The 21,379-nt window shown below is 39.8% G+C and overlaps 3 protein-coding genes across 5 annotated transcripts in view; 1 reads left to right on the plus strand and 2 right to left on the minus strand.

The window, feature by feature from the left end:
- Positions 1-134: 134 nt before the first annotated feature.
- Positions 135-6,567, minus strand: gkap1 (G kinase anchoring protein 1). 2 transcript variants are annotated; one of them, XM_086032110.1, is made up of 12 exons: positions 6,416-6,567; positions 5,922-6,179; positions 4,921-5,088; positions 4,769-4,846; positions 4,355-4,538; positions 4,246-4,274; positions 3,219-3,368; positions 2,333-2,419; positions 2,201-2,264; positions 1,835-1,905; positions 896-973; positions 135-440 (listed from the first exon to the last, which is right to left on the minus strand). In XM_086032110.1, the coding sequence occupies exons 2-12, from the start codon at positions 6,156-6,158 to the stop codon at positions 399-401; spliced, it is 1,188 nt and encodes a 395-aa protein (XP_085888236.1). In that variant the 5' UTR covers positions 6,159-6,179; positions 6,416-6,567; the 3' UTR covers positions 135-398. The 2 variants fall into 2 exon arrangements, with proteins under 2 accessions (XP_085888236.1, XP_085888235.1); XM_086032109.1 differs by having other exon boundaries at positions 136-440; positions 3,219-3,380.
- A 1,676-nt stretch (positions 6,568-8,243) lies between these two features.
- Positions 8,244-14,972, minus strand: LOC147147039 (gluconokinase-like). The gene is made up of 6 exons (XM_086030268.1): positions 14,035-14,972; positions 12,796-12,837; positions 11,974-12,004; positions 11,795-11,881; positions 10,444-10,487; positions 8,244-8,657 (listed from the first exon to the last, which is right to left on the minus strand). Exons 2-6 carry the CDS (start codon positions 12,831-12,833, stop codon positions 8,294-8,296), a joined length of 564 nt encoding a protein of 187 aa, XP_085886394.1. The 5' UTR covers positions 12,834-12,837; positions 14,035-14,972; the 3' UTR covers positions 8,244-8,293.
- A 282-nt stretch (positions 14,973-15,254) lies between these two features.
- frmd3 (FERM domain containing 3) overlaps positions 15,255-21,379 on the plus strand; it is a 52,611-nt gene continuing 46,486 nt past the window's right edge. For both annotated transcript variants that reach the window (XM_086030267.1, XM_086030266.1), the window contains exon 1: positions 15,255-15,527. In XM_086030267.1, the coding sequence (XP_085886393.1) occupies positions 15,417-15,527 (111 nt within the window). In that variant the 5' untranslated portion in view covers positions 15,255-15,416. The remainder of the gene's footprint in view (positions 15,528-21,379) is intronic.

Below are 21,379 nucleotides of genomic sequence, written 5' to 3' on the forward strand. Positions count from 1 at the left end.
TTGTATGGTATTGCTGTTTACTAACTTACTGTTTCCAGGATCAACAGTTTACTAGTAACATACTATAATTGTTAAACACAGTAAAAAATATATATATATTTTACACAATAATAAATCACTTTCAAATATTTGTAATCATAAAGCCTTTTTTTTCACTGAAAAAGTATTTTATTGACCAAGTCAGTCCAAAGTCAGTCAGGCATTTGGCATTTTGAACAAACAGGCACTCCTGTTGCTATGCACTTGTGCCTGCAGAGGGCAGCACTGACAACCATTTTGTGTGTGTGCACGTGAGGTGAGAGAATGAGACATGCATTACTACATGCTGACAGTCCAACATGAAAAAAAATGAACAAAACAAGAACATGTTTATTTGTTGTTGGGCCTTTAAGTGACCATCAGAGATCCGCCTCAGAACTTTTCTTCCCTCTCTTGTTACCCTGGCAACCACAAAAGCATAAATGATTATAAGTCCCATTTTTAACTTGTCACACAAGTGTAAAAGCAAAAAACAATTAAACAATGTGTCAACAATAATAAGAACGTAAGCCGTATTTTGTGAAGAAACTCACCTCTCAGGCACAAAGAACATTCACAGTCACGCGAGTGTACAATCTAGTTTGACCACTTTAATATGAAGCTGTTTACTCGTTTTTGTTTTTTTTAAACTTATGACATGAGTGTTACATTTCCCGAAATGCCGCACCGTCATCAAAGGGTGAGTAGTTTTGTTTTCTTATACAGTGGTTATGCTCTTTATGACAGTTAATAATGTTCAAGTGATACTCTGCAGTTCATTAACCTTTCGTGATGGCAACAGTTTGACCATTTCGTTTCAGTGAATATTTGAAAGGCAGATCACAATTGGACTTTTTAAGAGAAACTAAAGACTTACCTGATGTTTGGGCTGGTCGGACTGCAAACATTTGACTTTAGATCGCTCTTGCTCCAGAGCTGTGTGTAGTAAGGTCACCTACAAACAATAATGAAATATGAGGCGAGGCGGCAAGCAGGGACGAACTGGACCTCACGCCCTCTTTTTCATGGTGAATTGTTCAAATGCTGCCCAGTGCAATTTGCCCATCTTTAACTGAGCCAATGCTCATATTTCAGATTAGGGAAAAAAACATCATAGTCTAATCTCAAACAAAAAAGTCACAAAAAAGTGGCTACATGGTTTAATTGTACCTCCTGCCATTGGGTGGGAGAGCATTTAATTGCCTGTCACTATACGATGCTGGCAAAGGTAGATAAATCTACATTACTTGGAGTAAACAAAATATTGTCAGGCCAATCAAGAGAAGTTGGATAATTTCCCACAACGTGCCTGCACACAAACGTGCACGGCGGTTGGGAATCGCTAGTCTACGATATCCACTTCCCATCGGGAATCCTAGAATGTGCCCAGAATGGCTGATTCAAACCAAAATGGCCCAATTCGACACTGAGTCCGTTTTGTGCAACCTGTTACGATATAGAGCAGGAGGCACCAACGTGGCGTGCGCACCACATGGCCTCCAAGTGCCACGTGAGAAGGCCTGTTCTAAAAATAGCTCAGCGGTGATGGGACATTGTGATGTTGTTTGGTAGCTTTCCGCCCACTTTAGAAGGCATAGGCAAAACAAAAACAAATTCTCAATTTAGCGTTTGCCAACTGTCTACGATACCTGCTTCTGATTGTGGCTCATTTGGGAGAATTCACTTAGTAGGAGGTGTTTACTTTAAGTTTCACCCCAAAATGGCTGCCTTTTCAGTTTACACATTGGAGGCTTTTTTGGTGATTTCTGTTACGTGGGCCAAGTCATTTAAATAGAAAAAAGAAGTGCAACCCGACCTGCAACGAGAGCTCCTCTTTGATGTGCAGCAGCTCCTCCACTTGCAGCAAGATTTCTGCTTTGTCTTTCACTACACACACAAAAATAAGAACTCATCAAAACCAAACTATGTTGCCTTGAGAATGTCCCATGCTAGCTTAATGCTAACTCATGATGGAAAACGGCATTGATGTGCAAACGGTTACCATCGATAGTCGCTGCTTGACAACCTTTTAAGCAACAGATATTACTGATCTCAACATGGGGGGGGGGTGGTGCTTGTACGACCTGTTTAAAGTGAAGAATACTTGCGGTTTTGGTCCAGATTTTCTGCCAAAATGAGAAGAACCAACCCATTCAACAAGAAGCAGACTGGGCAGACTCACTTTCTCCTTGCTGAAGCATCTTGAGAAGCTGCCCGTTTCTGGCTTTCACCTCTTTGAATTTGACCTGCAACGCATGGTGCGAGATGTCAGCGTTCCCGAGAGTGGTCCACAGGCGCCGGGGTGTCTCCCCACCTCCCACTGTGCGATGGTCTTCTTCAGCTCACGGATCTCCTGGTCCTTCTTCTCCAGCTCGTACTTCAGCTGCTCAGCACGAGGGTCCTGCGGCAAAAGGGGGAGGGGCCATGGAAAAGCAGGGGTGGGCTCAGCTACAAAGGCACAGCGGTGGGAAGTAACGACGTACAAACACTTTGTTACTCTACTTCAGTGCATTTGTCAGGTACCTCAACCTGAGTATTTTTTTTTTTTTTACTTGTACAGCTTTTGACACTTAGAGAAAATATATTACAAAAAAAAAAAAAAAAGTGACTCGCATTTTTTTGTGGTCTTACTGGAGACTTTTGGAGATTTTGAGACGATGTTCACCCCTTTGCATCCCGACTGAAAAATGAATGGCTCTTATGAAAAACCAGCAGCGGCAAATGTAAGCGTAGCGGATTGTTCACGGTGACATTAAAAAAAAAAAAAAATAGGCATCAAAGAAAGATTTCCTTGGCTGTACAATTTCACACTTGATAAGCGGACAGGCAACCGCGGAGGTCTGACATTAAAGTACAATTTCCCCAAATATCTCCCCTTTGAAACATTGCCAGTTCATACAAAGCCGTTTATTTGCATTGGTTGCACGTTAAAGGTTCGACTTGAACAAGGCATCTGGAAAGTAGTCAGGATTTTATTTATGCATGTATTTAATCCACTTTGGCATAAGGCTGCAACATAACAAAATGTGGAAAACCTGAAACTCTTCTGTGAATACTTTCTGGAAGCAATTTGGATTTCATGTAAAAATGAGCTTGACTAGATTTTATGTGTTGTAGAAAAAAAAAAAACATGGCCGAGTCATTTCTGGCACCGTGAGTAAAGTTAGAATGCAATTGTTTGGGTCTGCGCACACACTCACTGGCTCGTGTTCTGCCGAGGTGTCGCCATCGTGTCTGCCGTTGTACTGCTTGCGCCTCTTCTCCCGCTGGATTATTCGGCTCACGTCGTCCTCCAGCTTGTTAAAGAAACGCTCCTCCTGGCCCAGTCCCAGAGCAGCGTTGGCCGCTTCCTGGTGGGGGGACTAACACGTTGTGTCATATAGACGCCTTTTAAATGTGAATATTATTTATGATGGTGCACAAGATGGAGAGGGGGGCGGGGTCAAGTATTGCGCTCAGGAGCCACATCGCATTTTGAAACCGGACGGATGGGCCAGGCCACGCGGAGATTGAGGGCAAATAAATAAGAGTGGAAAATATGTCAATGTGTACGGTAAAATAACAAATTGTTCGCAAACAAATTCAATGTAAAAGTATTCATTTTACGACTGTTTATTTTATTATTTACAATAAATGATCCACTTATGCAATAAAACACAAAATGTTAAATGCATTCCAATCTTTTATTTTGCCATGTTATTTACTATGTACAATTATTATCAAGCAACTAGTTGATAAAACATTTAAATGTGCTGTGTATGAAAAATGGTTTATTTTACTCTCTTATTTTATTTACAATATATAACTTGCCATTTGATCAATCAAAAAGGTTACATGTGCTGCGTAGCGCAGTATGCCTTTTTTTTTTACAGTTTAAAAAAAATGTACAATAATGTATAGAGCATGGGAAAGTGGCTTACTTTGTAAATTTATTTACAAAAATAAATATTTATTTGTATTTACAAATCAAATTAACCAATGATTTAATAACATTTAAACATATGTAAAATTGTTTAGTAAAAACGTTTTCTTCTATTAGAATGAATAAATTAAGCAATTATTTAATGAGCTAAATTGTTTTATATTTTTGTTTAACAATTTTGGGGTGGGGGGGGACACAGCTATGACTGCAGCAAATAATATTCTTGATAATGTAAATGCTCAGTGGGCTGCAGTAAATAAGAGAATGGGCCCAATGCATTGCCCACATGTGCACTAGATGCTCACCTCTTTCTCCTGTCTCCGGCTCACTTGTTCTGCAAAGCGCAAGAGAGCATCAATTGTGGCCATTTAAAGCATCCTCGCTGCTCTCATCTTGGGAGTTTGTCTGACTGACCTGCGCTGCCTTCAGCCTGGAAGTCCTGCAAAGACACCGTCTTTTTGTCTTGCCTGGCCTGCATGTTCTTCTTTTTCTTCTCCTTGCCGCTGCCGGCGCCGCCATCTTTACGAGACTTTGGTGAGGACGCGTGGTTGCTGCCGCCGCCGCCGCCGCTTCCGCCGCCTCCGCCGCCGCCTCCTTGCTGAAAAAGGCCAGCTGGTAAGAACTGGAGCAAAATAGTGCTCTTGCAAACAACTTTATACTGAGAGATATTGGTAACGTGGTTTGAGGCAGTATGAATCGCAAAAAAAAAAAAAAAGTGAATATAAACATGTAGTATACAGCGGTTACCTTATTTTGTAGTTCATTTTCATTATTTCCTACGGGAATACTGAGTAATATAAATGTAGAGTGTGCGCTTGTAGGGAGTACCTGTTTGTTTTGTTCGTACTCCAGTTTGCTCAGAATCAAAGCCTTCTCCAGATCTGCCTCGTACATCTCAGACGTCATCTGCGGTGAGAAGAGGACGTATTTTAGACATGCTACACACACATAGAAATGAGCTTGGCACGATCCTCTCTTACCTGCTCGTCCCTCTGCTTCCACTGCTGCCAGCCCTGCTGGGACGATGGGGTAGCGCCGTGGGCGGCTGGGGCGGGGCTGAGGAGCTCGCTGGCTATTCCCGAAAGCGACATGCAGGGCGGCGGGCCGTGGGACTTCTGCGGGATTTTCTTGAAGGCCAGATTGCGAAGCTGAAATGGAGACATTGCACATGCTAGCTGAAGTATGACGCTAAGGTGCCATGTATGTCGTCAATGCACTTTTGCATGTGGAACAGATTTAGGACCACACTATTTGAATGGTAGGCTTTCCCAAATGAAAAACAAAAACAGTATTTGTTGCTAGAAAATGGATAAAGTCACAGTGAAACGGCAATACAAGTCAACAAGCCTGTTGTGATAAATAAAACATCTTAGAGCCGGTGCGTCAAACCCTTTCATTGCAGGACACATTGTAGTTTTGGTTTCTCTTTGAAGAACTTTATGACCTTGAAAGTAATCACCTCAACTTACATTGAATACGTAATTCCCTCTATGTTACTGTTTTGCGTATTTTTAATAAATTGTGAGGAATCCAAACGCGTGTATGGTGTCTTATGCTGTGTTAGATGCCACTGTAAAATTGAGGGTCAACTCTAAATTGTGTGAATGTTTGTTTGTCTATTGTCCTGCGACTGACTCTCCCCCAAGGGTCAGCTGGCAGAGGCTCCACCTCCCATGCGACCATAATGAGGACAAGCACTACACAAATTGATTGGCTGTAACATAGCAATTCTCCACCCATAACTTAGTAGCTAGCCGGGACGAAAATCAGAGCCACTTTTCTGAAACTGTCCGAAACAATGGGTCTTGGGGTTCAATATGGAGTTCCGCCCCTAATCGTAAGGGTAACGTGAAATCGAAGGGGCGGGGTGATCAGTGGCTGATTCATAACAGAGAGTGTTGATAGTGTGTGATAGAAAGAGTGTTGATCCTTCACAGACATGTTATTGAAACAACTGGGAACGAGGTTTTCCTTTTCTCACCTCGTTGGCTTCACTTTGCTGCTGTTCCTTCTTCTTCTTCTTCTTCTTGTCTTTCTTCTTGTCGTTGCCCTGAGATGCTTTGCCCCCTCCGGATTTTTCCGGGCGCTGCTTCCCCGAGCCGGCTTTGTTGGTCGTCTTCCCAGCCTCAGAATTGTCCGAGTCGGAGTCCGAGTCGATCTGAAGCAGGGCGAAGCGCGAGGCGGTGGTGGGGACCATGATGGTTGTTGACGATGCCATTGAAGAAGCCTAAAACTGATACTTTTACATGGGGAGAAGTAACACTCTAGTGAGGATAAGATTGTAGACACTACTATTTTATCTGGCATTAAGACTAAATCCTGGTCGTTTAAAACGTAGAAATCCGACATTTGATTAGCGGCTAACTGCGCATAGCATCTTCGCTTTTACAAAAGCCGGCTTCTTTTTCTTCTTAGCGCCCCTGAAAGTGCACATATAACGACACACGACAGTCTACCAGGCTAAAAGACACTTACGCTGTTTTTTTCCAATACGCTCGGCGATTTATGTCGAAGACTGGCAACGTTTGGAAAAGTTATCCAAGTCTTACTTTCACCTGTTAGAAGCGAAATGGTTAGCTCTTCCTTGCTAGCTGCTAGCTGGTTCGGGTACGGAAGCTCAGCAGTGCCGAAATGGAAATGTTCGCTTTTGGCGTGATAAAAAGCGTTTTAACGCTTTAGGAAACTTGAGAGATTAATTTGCCTAACGCTCTCTAAATTATAATGATAAAACAACTAAATAATTTCCAAGATTACCTTCAGATTTAAACATCATCAAAGTACTTTATTTTATGTTGGTTTTATTTATCTAAACTTGTAATTTCATATTAATAACATGTTTATTATATCCTCTTTGTATTCATTTTGTACCCTGTTTTTATTTGGGTATTTTTGACATTATGTATGAATTACTTTTTGTCGTGGATTATTTGATTCATTCTTCATATAATTCATTTTGTTAGGAAAGATGTATTTTTTTAAATTTGTTTTATTTGTACGTAGTTTTTAATTTATACATGAATGTACATATTACATTGTGTATTATTTACTTTATTTTCTATTTATAGTTTTTTTTAATTCGCACAATTTCTTCATAATTTTTAGAACTTACTTTGAAACAACTTATGTAAAACAATAACCTTTAGTCACTCTATTTTTCGAAATACAATTATTAATGGATAATAGTTGAGATTGAGATTATTTTTCATAATAAGGGATAAGTCTTTAGGTAAATTAATGTGGTGGTGCTATTATTTGTCTCTCACTTTTATTGTAGACAAGAAAAAAAATGATGTGTAGTTTGAAACAAATGTTGTGACATATTTCTCCCTCATATCGGATTCTATGCAGAAGAACCAGTCAAGAAGCCTACCTCAGCAGCAGCCAAGTGTATCACAAGGTACCTTTTATGGATGCATTTGAACAAGTACAGTATTACTACACGCTCACATATGGCATTATAATTATTATGGTGTCGTACTTGTCTTTAAAGTAATCACTACCTAAGAAACGTTCAGTTGCATTTAAGACTATATACAGTACATTTTAACCAAATCATTTTTTAAATTGTTTTTAAAAAATACATCAAATTCTTATAACCAAGCGCAGTGTTCACGGTCAACCTGTGCATTACGTTATGGTAGTTCTAGATCTGCTAGATGAGAACCACTGCTGTAGCAGTTCCCACATAAACCCAAAAATGCCTTCCAGTGTAATATTATATTGTGTTTTTGTACTATTATATATCAATGCCAGTTTTCCCAATACAATGTGCTGCTTATTGTATGTTCAGTGCATAATTTAGTTTCACAGTAACCAGTTATGCCAATGAATGAACAGCTGTCTTACTGGACCAACCTTATTCCACCTTGTAATGCTCTGCAGCAAACACTAGAGAGCAGACACACTCCAGTTTAATTCTTAATTCAAAAAGGTATAGAAAGTTAAAAGTGTCATTTCAGTTTGTCTTTTTTTTCCCCCTCAAATTACACTTAATGGAGGCCAAAAATGGAATTTCAAACGTACGTAGCATAATGTGTGCGTGTGATCCACTTGACAAGCAGTGTGTACGCTGCATTATCTTCAGTGTTGTGCAGCAGTGTGTGTGTGCGTGTGTGTATTTCTCCAGTGTCTGGGTAGAAGAGATAAGAGACGGGCCTTCGGGATCTGCCCCCCCCCCCCCCCCCCCCCCCTTGGTTAGGAATGAGATTTGAACATAATTTAAAAAAAACATGACATGGTTGCCAAGTGTAGATTTGTCAGGAGTGAGTATGTGTCTGAATAAAAAGTTGATGACAACATTGGGTCCAAGTCACACCAGCGGCAGTGAGATCCATTTTAATGGCTCTTCGATCTTCACCTTGGAGATTTGAGGCTGCTGAAGTGCTTCTCCACCTCCACGGCCATGTCAGGGATGCTCCTGCTTACATCCAGACGCAAAACGTTCTCCTCTTGCCCTTCCACGGGGGGCTCCAGGGCATCAAACTGGGAACCCAGAAGGTCTGCCTTCATGAAATGTCCCCTGCGGGCCACCATCCTCCGGCGGATGACCTCGTAGTCTCCGTGCAAGAAGAGAAAGAAGACACCGGGGAGGGAGTGCGGAAGTGGAGGGGAGGATGCAGAGGAGGGGAGGGCTTCGGAGCCGTGGAGGAGGATGAGTCTGTAGAGGCGTTTGAGGGCAGAGCAGGGCACCAGTGCATCCGAGTGGGAACATCTTGCTCTGTGATGGAGGACATACGGGTTTTGATCAAATGTAACTTAATTAAAAAAAAACCCTAAATGTACATTTAAATTCATCCTTTCAAATAAGGGCTACAAACAGTCAAAGCAGAGCACATAAATGTAGGTTTAATCTGTCTGATGCTCACTGAACTGAGGCATCGTGACATTTCTCGCGTGAAAGTTGTCACTAAGGCAAATGTTCCGAAAATTCTCATCAAATTCCGATACGATTTGTGCGATTTCATTGGACTTCAGAGGTTCCACTGTTGTAATGTCTTACTATGAAAAGAAGGTGGTCTGATAACCTCTGCACTGTTCTGTTTATACAGTGTAACTGATGGTTTTATATGATAAAACAAGCAGCCATTTTAATTTGTAGTCGCAGATTTTCAACACTCTCCAAAATGTAAATACTCTTTCAAAGCAACATTATGAAGTGCCTTAGATCTGAGGTATGAGGCCCAAGATTCCAAATTGCACGTTGACTCACTCGAACAAACTTCACACCGTTTGCCAGGGGTGTAAAAGTGGTGGAAAGTGCCGTATTTAAAAGAGGGGTCTGCTCTTTAGATAGCACTGATGGATTTCAACATGGAAAACTTGGGAGAGCAAGCAAGCACGAAATGAAGTTTGAGGCGTTGGAATTGGAAGTGTTACGGCAAGAGGCAAACAAACATTACTGAGAAACATAAAATAAATCTGTTGCTTCAGTAAATTTGGGGAAGCCAGCAACTGCATAACAGCTATGTTTCGTTTCATTTGATTTGACTCATCCTGAGTGCGTGGCGGTTGGATGCATGTGCTAAGTCTGTGTAACACCGCATTTAAAATTTGGGAAGGCACATCTGCAAAATTGCTCTGAGTGAGTCCGCTTCCAAATATGTGCTGCAATGACCCATCAGAATTGAAAGGAGTTTTGTCATACGTAATGACTATGGCATGACTCCTTCTTGTGACCGCCTCCAAGTCAGTCCTGAGATGACGAGGAAGCTGCCAAATTAAACTGCCCAATCAACAATATGTTGTATTTTTTTTTTTTTTTTTTTCCTGGCAGTTCAAAAATGTTTCTACGAAAAAGGTTCACTGTCCCCGTCGTCTTTCGTTTTGCCTGCACCTCCTCCACGTCATAATCATAGTTACGCACGGCAGTATTCAAGTCAAGTAAAATGTATTTGTATGGATCTTAATCACCAGAAAAAAAGGTCTCAAAGGGCTTCACATTCACAGGCCCACACTCGACAAAAGATCAGCAACATCCCCTGATGTAAAGCCCCCAAACAGGCAAGAAAAAACGCAAATCACATTTGAGAAAAGAAGAAACCTTGAGAAGGGACCACAGATTGTGGGATCCCCCTTCCGGCAACATTTAACACATAGTATGGTCCCACGTTTGATGAATCATACTTGCTGTGCTAAATAAATCGACATTATGTGCATATATTCCTCACAGAAGACGCAAAATTCACTTTGTGGCAATTTTGCCTGGTTTGCATGAGCGAACCTTGAGTCATTCTAATTCAGACCCAGACGGGGAAAGGTGGAGGAAAGTGAGGGATGAGCAGAATGGGAGAAGGAGGGAAGACGAACCAGACGAAAAGTCTTTGATGTTGCAGGCGATATGGTGGCACACTTTCAGCTACTTTCAATTTTCCTCGCCCAGTCCCGCTCCAAAAAAAACGGGCAAAATGGTTTTGATCTTTTCATGACAATTTCATGCTTTTGATTACTAAATCCCCTGCCCTTCATCATTGTGTGAGTGCGTGCGTGTGCCAGTTTAGTCACACCTTTCAATGACGTCATGTAGTCTAAGAAGCCACGGGAATCTATCCTGAAGAGATAATGAAAACATCATGACTTATTAATATTGGATGTCTGCATTGCACAACATCTAAATAGTCCAAAAGTTACAATCTCAAGATCTTTTTTTCCGGTCAATTAAATATTCACACATATGCAAAATATACAAATGATCATTCTTGCGTTATTTATCATTACACAAATTAAAAAAAAGAAAAAAAAAAAAGGGAAAAGCATCCTTGTATCATTGATAGTAAAAATAACAATATTACTGGAAATTATGGAGTAGTAAAAATGTTTGTATAGTTAAAAATAATATAAAATGATAATAATGCTAATCTGGCTAGTATTTGATTTTTAAAAATGTTAGATTTTTACGAATTTAACAAATGCTCATTTATTTCCACAGTAACATTATTATAATGTATTCAAATTTATATTTGAACTACAAACCAATTAATCTACAGTGGAAATAATGAAAAACATTAAAACATTCATCTGTAACATAATATACTTTTTTTTTTTTCAAATCAGGTCTGGAGTTAAAAAAAACAAAAAAAAACACCATCAAATTATGACACAAAAAACACTACAAATCTACAAATCAAAAAAGCAAAACGGACAGACCACAGTGTTAATCTTATTATGCTTGCTGAACCGAGGTCTCGAATTCTGAATGGGATGACCTCACAGGTTGCAGTGTATTTAATCAGTCTAAATTGGAGTCACAAGGCTGTCATGTAGTCATCAGAAAACAGATAAAAGGAACCACATTTTGTTCCATGTTCCACCTCAAAGCAAATTTGCCTTGTTGTCCGCAGCCAAGTGTGATTGTGACACATGGAAGCTTGATACTCGTCCAACATGTTGCCATAAACTGGCTGTTCATTTCTTCGGTTGTTTGAAAAATAGAGCCAGAGCAGCACAGTGCCGGTATAAGGTGCATTTGAAAGCACAGGTGTGATGGAAGCCTACATTGCGAACATTGCTAACATTGGAAAAGCTGCCAAAGGCTGTCATCGGATGTCCATGTTTACACTCCTCTAAGTGATGGTAAATTCAGAAATCACCTGCTTGTTGTGGGGAATAGGGACAAAGCCTAGCTGGGAATGGGGCAAAAAATGATTCCCTCATTATTTGTATGTTTCTTATATTCAATGTAATTGCCTATACTAATAGTTTAAGCTGTAAAAACACCACAATGATCAGTGATGATAAAAAATACATCACAAAATTGAGGTTTTGTCCCAACTGTATTGAATATGAGAAGAAAAAAAAAAGTGAACTCATCTTATTTTCCAAATAGTGAGCATTGCGCTGACAAGATGCAAAACCGACCTGGTCGGTGAGTGCTTCGCCGCGAGCCATCTTGGCCACATTCTCCTCAGGGTGGAAGCTGTCGCCTTCGTGCAGCGGCCACCCCAGCTGATACGTAAACACACACACACATAAATTCAGGTGAGGACGTGGTCAAACATTACCTGAGATTAAGCGCTAGAGTGAAGCATTTAAATCACCTTTTTTGATAGGAAGGCCCCCAGAGAGCTTCTGCATGAGAAACACAACGCAGCAGTTAATATCGATGTACTACTGTATATGCCACTAAAGTCGCACACAATTTCGGTGGTTCAAACTGCTGTTAGCATACAGTGAGAGTTGTCGGTTCAGCTAGCATTGAAGAATTAACTGGTTTTGCTCTTTGGCTTTTTGACCAGAACATTTTGAGTGATGTCACGTGAAATGGTTTCACGTATTTCACCCACACACTTTTAAATACGGATTTTAACTTCATAAATCATTTTACTTAAAGCGAAGTCAACCCAAACATATTTTTTAAAGAATATGTCCACTAGTTGAAACACAGCATTCTGATTAATATTGTGTTTGTGGAATATGAGTTAAGCAACAAAATCCACCCGTTTTTAGCCATCTCCGGGGGCGGCCATTTTGTCACTGCTCAGGGCTCAGATAACGACCAATCACAGCTCACCTGTTTTCTGAAGGTAAGCCATGATTGGTTGTTATCTGAACCATGAGCATTTGTGATATCATTTTCAGTTGACAGAAGTGACAAATGGCCGCCCCCTGAGATGGCTAAAAACGAGTGGATTTTGCTGTTTAACTCATATCTCATATTAATCACATTGCCTTGTTTCAACTAGTGGGCCTGCATAGAACATATTCTTGAAAAAAATATGTTAGGGTTGACTTCCTCTTGTGGACCTGCATAGAACATATTCTTGAAAAAAAAGAAGTTTGGGTTGACTTTCTTCTTTAAGCAAATGAGTTGAATCAGTAGTCCTACTTTCACACACAATACTTTTGCCACCTCCACATACTTGCCACAGCCTGACACTCCCGTGATGATGTAGATCATCCTGCTGGACCAAAAGTGGATACACAAGCACATGTTTTACATCCCAGATGAATATTTATATGTCATGATGAGTGCTATATCTATCTATATATCTATAGGCGGAATTTGTGATACAGTTCTTGTACCGTTCTTCGCTAACTTGTTTTTAACACAGGGATGGGCAACTGGTGGCCCGTAGGCTGCGCGTGCTGAGCGGCCCCTTGATAACTCCCCAGAAAAAACTAAATACAAATTTGAAAGATTTTTTTTTTACAAGCCCCCAAAATCTTCAGAAAGATAACACAACACCGAAACATTCAATATACGTTTTTCACGAAAAACGGGAAATAAATAACATCGGAAAAATATATTTTTTTTAATTATTTTTCTTTAAAAAAGACAAAAATCAGCCATTGTGTGGGTTCCAAACAGTGAAATATGCAGTGCGGTTTTGTGTGTGACTGTGGTTTTGAGTTGTAATATCACGAATCACCACTAGATGACAGACACATCTTAGTACAACACAAGTAGGCCTAATATATATTTTTTGCGGCATTGGAACGATATGCAGGACGAACATAGTACCTCAATCATATTACAATTTTGAGTGAGTTTGATTTTGAAAAGAAAAAAAGGAAAAAAAAAAAAAACGAGTTCCTGCACTTAATATTGGTTTCTTGTTCAGTAGTTTCCTGCTGTCGTTGAATAGTACATTTTATGCAAGAGAGTGCTTTGCAGCGGGAAAGAAAAATACAGTATGTGGTTATTTTGTTGTTTGCTTCAAACCCTTTGTTGTTGCTTGTTCCGATAGTGGATTTTTTTTTTATACATACACTGAAAAATGCATACTCAAAAATGAAATAAACTGTCTTAAGAGCACGAATTCTGCACGTATTTTCCTCCATATTTAAAATAGTATTTTTGTCATACATCTGCTTAGGAAGTGCGAGGTCTTATGTGGACCCCCAATAGCACCGATGAAAAATTGTGCCTCTCAAGCATTAAGTTGCCCATACCTGGTTTGACACCTCTCCACAGTTAACTATTTATTGTAACGCAGCGCTAAACATCCAAATATCCATTCCTATAACGTTTATCCTGTTCAGGGTCGTGCGGGCGAGCTGGAGCCTATTCCAGCTGATTCGGGCGAAAGGCGGACTTCGCTCTGGACTGTTCGACCGTCAATCACAGGGTACAAATAGGGACAAACAACCATTCACACCTTCACCAAGTAGGAACTGAACCCACGCTGCCTGAGCACAAGTCTGGCAAATGTCCCACCAAATGGCCGCTAAACAAACGAGTACGGTATTTGCAAACAAACGCTCACACCGACCTCGCACTTGCACCATTGGCGAAGACTGCATAGCCAATGTAACGTCACACGTATTGTCTACGTCATCACGTTCTACAATTAAAGGCACAGTGTCCTCATTATACAAACGCAATGATGTGTTTGTGTAAGGTACAAATTAAATTTGAAGCCCTTATTAAAATGTTGCAACGAAAATACAACGAAAGCTTTGCAGTTTTCACATGACATCCATGCATATTAATGAGAGCCAATAGGACAGATTAATAATTTTTAAAAAAAAAGCAAGAAAGAAAAAGATCTCCCCTCTAAGAATATTAATTTAATGTTTATTCTCATAAAATAAAATATTGTCATTATGTTATGATTTTTTGTTGTAATGGTATTATATAAGTCAGGAATTGGAATGCATGTTATTGTAAAATATAAATATTATTCTAATGTTATGATTTAAATAATTCTGGTAAAGAAAAACATCTCTGAGAATACAATTGCAATTTACTAAAATAGTAAACAATTTTATTACTTTAATTGTTTCCTCATATTTCCGGTTGAATTAATGTTTTTTCTACGCAGAATAATTTATTTGAAAAAATCTTTTCAAATATTATACTCTCACAAATATGATTACACTTTTCTCATATGAATATGACATTATTTTGGTGCAATTAAATAGTAATAATAATTCTAAAGTATACAACATAAATAAAAGAGACCACTGTAATTGAATAAGATTTGTTCTCATAAAAATATGGCATAACTCTGACAACGTTTCTTTCCCACCTCCATGTATAATTCAATACGTTTTTTTTCTTCATCCAATCCATCAATCCATTACCAGTGTGACTGATTTTATTTTTTTACCTGTTCGGTTTACTATTCACTTAGCATGTACAACCCCCCCGTCCCCCAAAAATCCCTCAGAAATACTATCATTCATTCTTGTCACATTCTAATGAAGTAGCCATTTGGCCATTTTTTTCTGACTACGTCAATGTGACGTCACACATTCCAAATGACATCGTGTTCTGTACAGGGGCCCTTTAAATTGTATATACAGCGAGACAGAGAGAGAGAGAGAGAGAGAGAGAGAGACGGAGAGAGAGAGAGAGAGAGAGAGAGAGGCTGAGTCCATGCGGTCTGTGCTGCAGCTGTGGGCAGCAGATATGCTCCATCTGTCCATCGTGCTCTTCCTCCTCCTCCTCCTCCTCCTGCATCTGTCCATTCATCCCGACAGTCTCGCAATGCGCTGACATGCCGCGTGGAGCCTCGCGTCAGAGCCTCACACGAGGATGAAAATGCTCCGCTTTCGCAGCCCCAGCATCCGCTCCCTGGAGAACCACCAGGAGATCCCGTGCACCATCCGCCTGCTGGACGACTCGGAGATCTCCTGCAGCATCCAGGTATCGGGAGGCATCGTCACAATGGGTAGAGCAGATTGAGGGAGAGCCCGCTTTTGCACACACGCTCAATGCGTACCGGTGTGGTTTTACATAACGTGTTGTTTGCCTCTGGTGCAGCGCAATGCACGTGCAGCTCAAAAATGCATAATTACATCAAATAAGGACCCCACGGGTGAGCAATTATTTACGTGTACGTGCTGAAATGCATGTGTGTGGGGAGAGAGAAGTTAGGTCGGAAGTTTGTCTCTAAGCACAGCAATGGTGGAGCTCCATGGGCGTGGTGGACGAGGTGTTGATAGCAATCAGGCTTATTTATACTTTTATTGTCATTATAATAATAATAATAATAATGATAATGATAATAATAATAATAATAAATTAATTATTATTATCAATTGTATCATCATAATAATTTATATAATCATAATAATTTATAATAATAATGATCATTTTTTAATAACTTTTATTATTATTATTATTTGGGCTGCCATCAATCAAAGTGAAGTCCAAACATCTGTGTGTGCATATGATGATTTATTGTTGGTTCAGATTTTATAAAATTGGGAATTATTAGTGAGGGTCCAATTAAATATTTTTTTTTTTAGATTATTACAATATTTTAATATTTCACGATGGATTCAATACACCTGCACATTTGCACAATCTGTTTGACAGCTTGAGAGAGCTGTATGAAAACAATCTGCCATATATGACAGCATTGACTTTTGATTGACACTGTCAGGGAATTATGTATGTAGAAAAACATGATAACAATATAACCACAACACTTTTTGAGTTTTTGCTCCCACTTGTCATGATCAAAACTCAAAGTTTTAAGACTCTGTCAATGTCCACAACAGTTCAATTTCTCCCAAATATTCCTTGCATGTTTGTCTGAATTATTTGTCTGAGTGACTTCTCCTCGTCCACCACCTCAAAGTTTTGGCATGTCAAGATGCTGATTTGCAGAAGTGGGCATTTTTTCTAAAGTTTCCGTCAGCAGCCTGAGTACCGGTCCGTCAATCGTCTGTCCGTCAATTTTTCAAGCCTAACCAAGCTTTGATCGTCGGTCGGTCAGCCCGTCATGTTATTTTGACCGCGCTTCCGTCAGTAAACATCAAAGCTCCGCCAGTCCGTCTATCATCGATCCGGGAAAAAAAAAAGTCCAACAGAAGAAAAATCCATCCATGCATCCATTATCTGAACCGATTTAATTAAAATGGTAAATGCAGTGCACTAGCTACATCATAATGTGTCGGCTTGCTGCTCAAACAACTTTACACTCACATACATTTGACATTTCACATTACGTACACTTATTTGCCAATCTATTAAAATGTTATCTGGGAACCTCTGGCTGCTTTAACTCTTAAAAGTTTTACCGTAAAGTTTTGCTTACCAGTGCTTTAAAGTGTTGACCTTTTTTTTTTTACACACACAAAAAAAAAATAATCCTGTGTCACATTGTTGCCAAAAATACAATCCTGGTGGATTAAAATGCTTCCTAGTCCTTGTGCAAACTGAAATAAAGTAGCCATCGCAATAAATGAATATTTATCTGGTCAAATTAGCCAATGTTGGCTTCACACAAGCGTCATTCATTTGCTATCTGGACGCCGATCTACTCCTGAGAGAAAGCGGAGCAGTTTGTACCAGCGTGGATATAAAGTGTGCTGTAATTCTACTTTTTTATACTTTTGACACAAAATGTCACAGACCTTTCGGACCTTGGTAACTGTTTTAAATTCTCCCCCCCCCCCAAGTGTAAAACATCATTTCTCCATACTCGTCTTACTTTACGTAACTTCTTGTGCGTCTTTTTCTTCGGTGTCTTTTAACACCCTTTGCTCCATCACCCCCCCCCCCCCCCCCAAAAAAAAAGGCAAAGAAAAAGTTTCATGTGACTTTAGAGGCATTCGACAAAGATGGAAATGGACTTGTATAGTTCTAGCTGACTGCTCGTGTTCTTTTCTTTTTCTTTCTTTTCTTTCCTTTTCTTTTCCGTAGTGTACTGTTTTAATGGCTTTGTGTTGCCAGTGTTGCTGTGAGCTTGTTCCCGTGCTCCGCCGTGCATATTTCATGACCTGCTGCGCCTCCTCCTCTAAGTCACTCACAACAGCAAGCAGCAGCACTTCTCTTTCTTGTCACCGGTTTAATTTCAACTTTCTTTCCATAACGCGGGTCGGTCGGCGCACGCATTGCAGAAGGTGTCAGCAGATTAAACAACACGCTGAAATGGTGTGCGGCACACAAGTGTCATTAATATCGGCCTTTGAGTCCTTTATCGCGTCAAACACTATCTGTGTGTGCGCGGTGGAATTCAGTGGTGTCTTAACTGCACTGCATCACACCGAGAACTGTTCCTAATAGTGTTGCGCACAACATTTCGGAGCGGCCGCACGCCAGGGTCGATTGGAATCGTCGTTAAAGACGCAGTTGTCCATGTGACGTCAGAGCAATTAACGCTGCGCAGGGGAACTCATTTACAACATGCAGAAAGCATCCTCAGAGAGACTGTTTGCTGCTTCTTTTTTTTTTTGGGGTAGAAACAGAGTTCAAAACAGGCTTAAATGTCGGTGTGGGAAATATAGTGTGAAATAATTACACTTTTTTTTTTTTCCTGATGAGAAAATGGAAACATCTGGTGGATTTGTTTGAAAGAAAACTGACTGTAAATTGTGAATCACTGCCAGTTTGAAGTACGTTATTCATGAATTCACCTACGCGGAAGTAAATGATGGTTAAAATTGACACAATTTTATATAGTTTTTTTATAGTGGTTGCACAAAATAAAATCATCTGAATCCAGATAGATTTTTTAAGCGTTAAGATTATTATTTTTTTTAATTAAAAATTGAGTAAATGATGCACAGCATTTTTTTTCGGTGTAGCGCAGATGTATGATGACTGTGTCGCCTTTTTGGCCGGAGATTTTGCTGCTCCACAGAAGGTGATTATTGTAAATCATCTGTAAATTGGCCTAATAGAAGATGAGATACCCTATTTATTTATTCAGGGTGTTTTTACGTCAAGTTATCGATGCTAGAAAAGACTCTGTTGACAGTACGCACTGAAAAAAAAAGATCCTTTGGATTTACCTGATTCGAAAATGTACATCGTTTGCACATGATTAAAATGTATCAAGCCGATGTCATGTTTTCCTCAAGTATAAACAAATGACATGTGTTAGTTTAACACATCACGTGGAACCGAAAATGCACGTGTGCAACAAACCTTAATATTTGGGGCTTTTAGCTGAAACAAACTCAAAATAGTGACTGTATTTCCAACTTGAAAACGCCAATCTCTCTCCTCCCTCAATTGCTGTTTATGTATTATCATATGGACACGTGAGTCGTCAACGCACAGACGACATGACACATACATGATGTCACTCCCTCAGATGGGACTCTGAAGTTGAAGTCTCCGACAATGCCTCTTTTCCTTTCTTATCTGTTCCAAAATAGTCGTTATTTCTCGAGTGCCTTTACTTTGCACTATGGCGTTAAAAATTTGTGTCCTCCCGCATTTCATTTTTACATTTAGTTTTGTTTACATGCGCGCGAGGGAGGCACTGTGGCTGAGAGTTGTATGTTGTTTATTTCCGTCTTGACAATTCTTTCTGACTACTACTACTTTTACCGCTGTAAACATACTATAGGTCATGTCATGCATGGCATGTCATGTATGACAAGTAGGTACTACAGGAGAGACAAGCGGAGATCAATACGCGGTTGACCTCACCTCCGTCTTGAGAATGCATGCTTCCCCTTCTTCATCCCATCCCTCTCTTCCCTTCCCTCTCTTCCCTTTTTAACCTCGACCTCTTCCTCACGTTCTCTTGCTCTACCTATCGTTTTTTTCGCCGCTCTCTCGGTCTCCGTCCCCCGGCGTGTCTGTGACACATCATGTATAATTAAGAGAGATCAGTGTTCCTCATGCGGCTGACACCCGTCAGCTGTCGGTGATGCTTTTTGCATGGGGACTGCGTCTGAGTGAGGGTCAGACAAAGGCATTGGAAATGCATTGTTGCGACAAAGTAGAATGACGAGAGAAAATATTGTGAGGGAAATGTTATTTTCAAGAAGTTAAATGACCGTAATGGCATGCAATCACGTATGAAAATGAGTTTGAATTTTAGCAAACAAATGTCCAAAAATATTTCATATAGTAATGAATCTGGAACTATAATACATGAATTGAAAACCCAACGATGCTCACGCAAAACATTTAGCCTTGTCATTTTGACTTGACTATCCTTGTGAAATCCTTTTTTTTTTCAGTAAAATTACATATTCATTCTCGTTACATACTGTGTATATTAGGGATGTATTCGCTCAAGCCCGAATTGCCATTCGATTTTCGATTTTCAGCTCCCGATTTTTGATTCGATTCGATTTTTCAAAAATGGCTTCCACGCTTGTCTCTGTGCACTAGTGTCGTTCAATACGCAATGATGTTTGGCGCAAACGCATAATTTGATCCATACATTCAAAATGTGCAATGCATCCGGAATGAAAATACATTTCAAGACATCATTTTCTAGAAGAATATAGTCAACTGGATTTCGATTTAATTAAATCGATTAATCGATTGATCAGGATGAATCCATTTTCGATTTAATCGTTACATCCCTAGATAGTTACTTTATTCTCATAATTATCAAACACAATTCTTCCCATGATATGACTTTATTCTTATAGTTTATTATGTTGTCTCTGTGACCCGCCAGATCCTCTATTCAACGTCACATCGAGGATGTGAGTTTGTGCTTGTGAATGAGTTTGTGAACTGTGCTTGAGCTGTTGTTATTACAAGTACTGTTACGAGCAGATAAATGGGCTGTATAGTTATATGGCACCGTAATGAGCCTATCATTTGTGGGTTGCAGGCCTCCTGCGGGTCACCTTATCAGTTCATCATTCATCTATTACAGCAAAGTAAATTACGATGTTGGGATTGTTTTCCCACTTCATTTGCCTTTTATGAGACTTCTGCGCGTGTACGCGTGGGTGTGCCTGCGTGTGTGTGTGTGTATGTGTGTCAGGCTGTTGCAAAGACATATCGTCGCTGTCATGTGAAAAACATTTATCTCCATTTGTTTCAATTATCTTATTTTTACGCGGATAGTGTTTACGCTTTACAGACATCGCGTTAACATGAACATTAGAAAAAAAAAAAAAATCAAAAAATCAAAAATTGGACATTAGTGTTTTTCGCAGGACAGAGACGATATGCAACAGCGACGCAGTTCTCGGAATTGTGTGGAGAAAGTTAAAAATAGCCGGACTGGCGCTATTCCCGTCATACTCGCCCGCTGTCTCTTTGATGCTCATCAAATCAAGAGCCGTAATCTATTTACAGACTTTTACTTTTGCACGGTAGTTGCAATGTAAAGGCAAGAGAAATGGGTTTCAGAGTAGAAATTGGGATGGCACGATGTACAGTTCTGGAAAAATTAAGAGACCAAAAAAAAAACTTTTAACCTATCATGGATGGTATTTTGACATTTTTGGGGGGCATTTTCTGCAAAGAAATGTCAATATTTCGAATTTGGAATTTGTTAAAGTTATGTTTTCAGTGGAAGACAATAGTTAGAATGGAAGAAAAATGTGCATTGTCCTCAAGCATACAAAATAGCGAAGTCTGACAAACTCATCATTGCGCGGTTACTCATTTACTACGCACATTAAAACATGAGTGAGAAAATGGATTAACCATTAGAGTGGAAAGGCTATTCTCTTAAAAAGGCCCTTCATGTGTCAAGAATAGACTATTGATCCAAACAAGAAAAGCATGTGATTGACACCAAAAAATTTGTCATGCACTGTATGAACTCTTGATATTCAGGG

The sequence above is a fragment of the Filicampus tigris genome, chromosome 5 (assembly GCF_054856515.1).
Source record: "Filicampus tigris isolate MCC_2025a chromosome 5, RoL_Ftig_1.0, whole genome shotgun sequence".
NCBI classification, from domain to species: Eukaryota; Metazoa; Chordata; class Actinopteri; order Syngnathiformes; family Syngnathidae; genus Filicampus; species Filicampus tigris.

Excerpts from the sequence above, each read along its gene's own strand:
- gkap1 (XM_086032109.1), bottom strand. The coding sequence starts at position 6,158 with ATGGCATCGTCAACAACCATCATGGTCCCCACCACCGCCTCGCGCTTC. Across the intron at positions 3,381-4,245 it reads GCCGGAGACAGGAGAAAGAG|TCCCCCCACCAGGAAGCGGC; the intron begins GTGAGCATCTAG and ends ACAACGTGTTAG. Across the intron at positions 2,265-2,332 it reads AGACCATCGCACAGTGGGAG|GTCAAATTCAAAGAGGTGAA; the intron begins GTGGGGAGACAC and ends CATGCGTTGCAG.
- LOC147147039 (XM_086030268.1), bottom strand. The coding sequence starts at position 12,833 with ATGATCTACATCATCACGGGAGTGTCAGGCTGTGGCAA. Across the intron at positions 12,005-12,795 it reads GGAGTGTCAGGCTGTGGCAA|AAGCTCTCTGGGGGCCTTCC; the intron begins GTATGTGGAGGT and ends TTTCTCATGCAG. Across the intron at positions 10,488-11,794 it reads GCGAAGCACTCACCGACCAG|GATAGATTCCCGTGGCTTCT; the intron begins GTCGGTTTTGCA and ends TTATCTCTTCAG.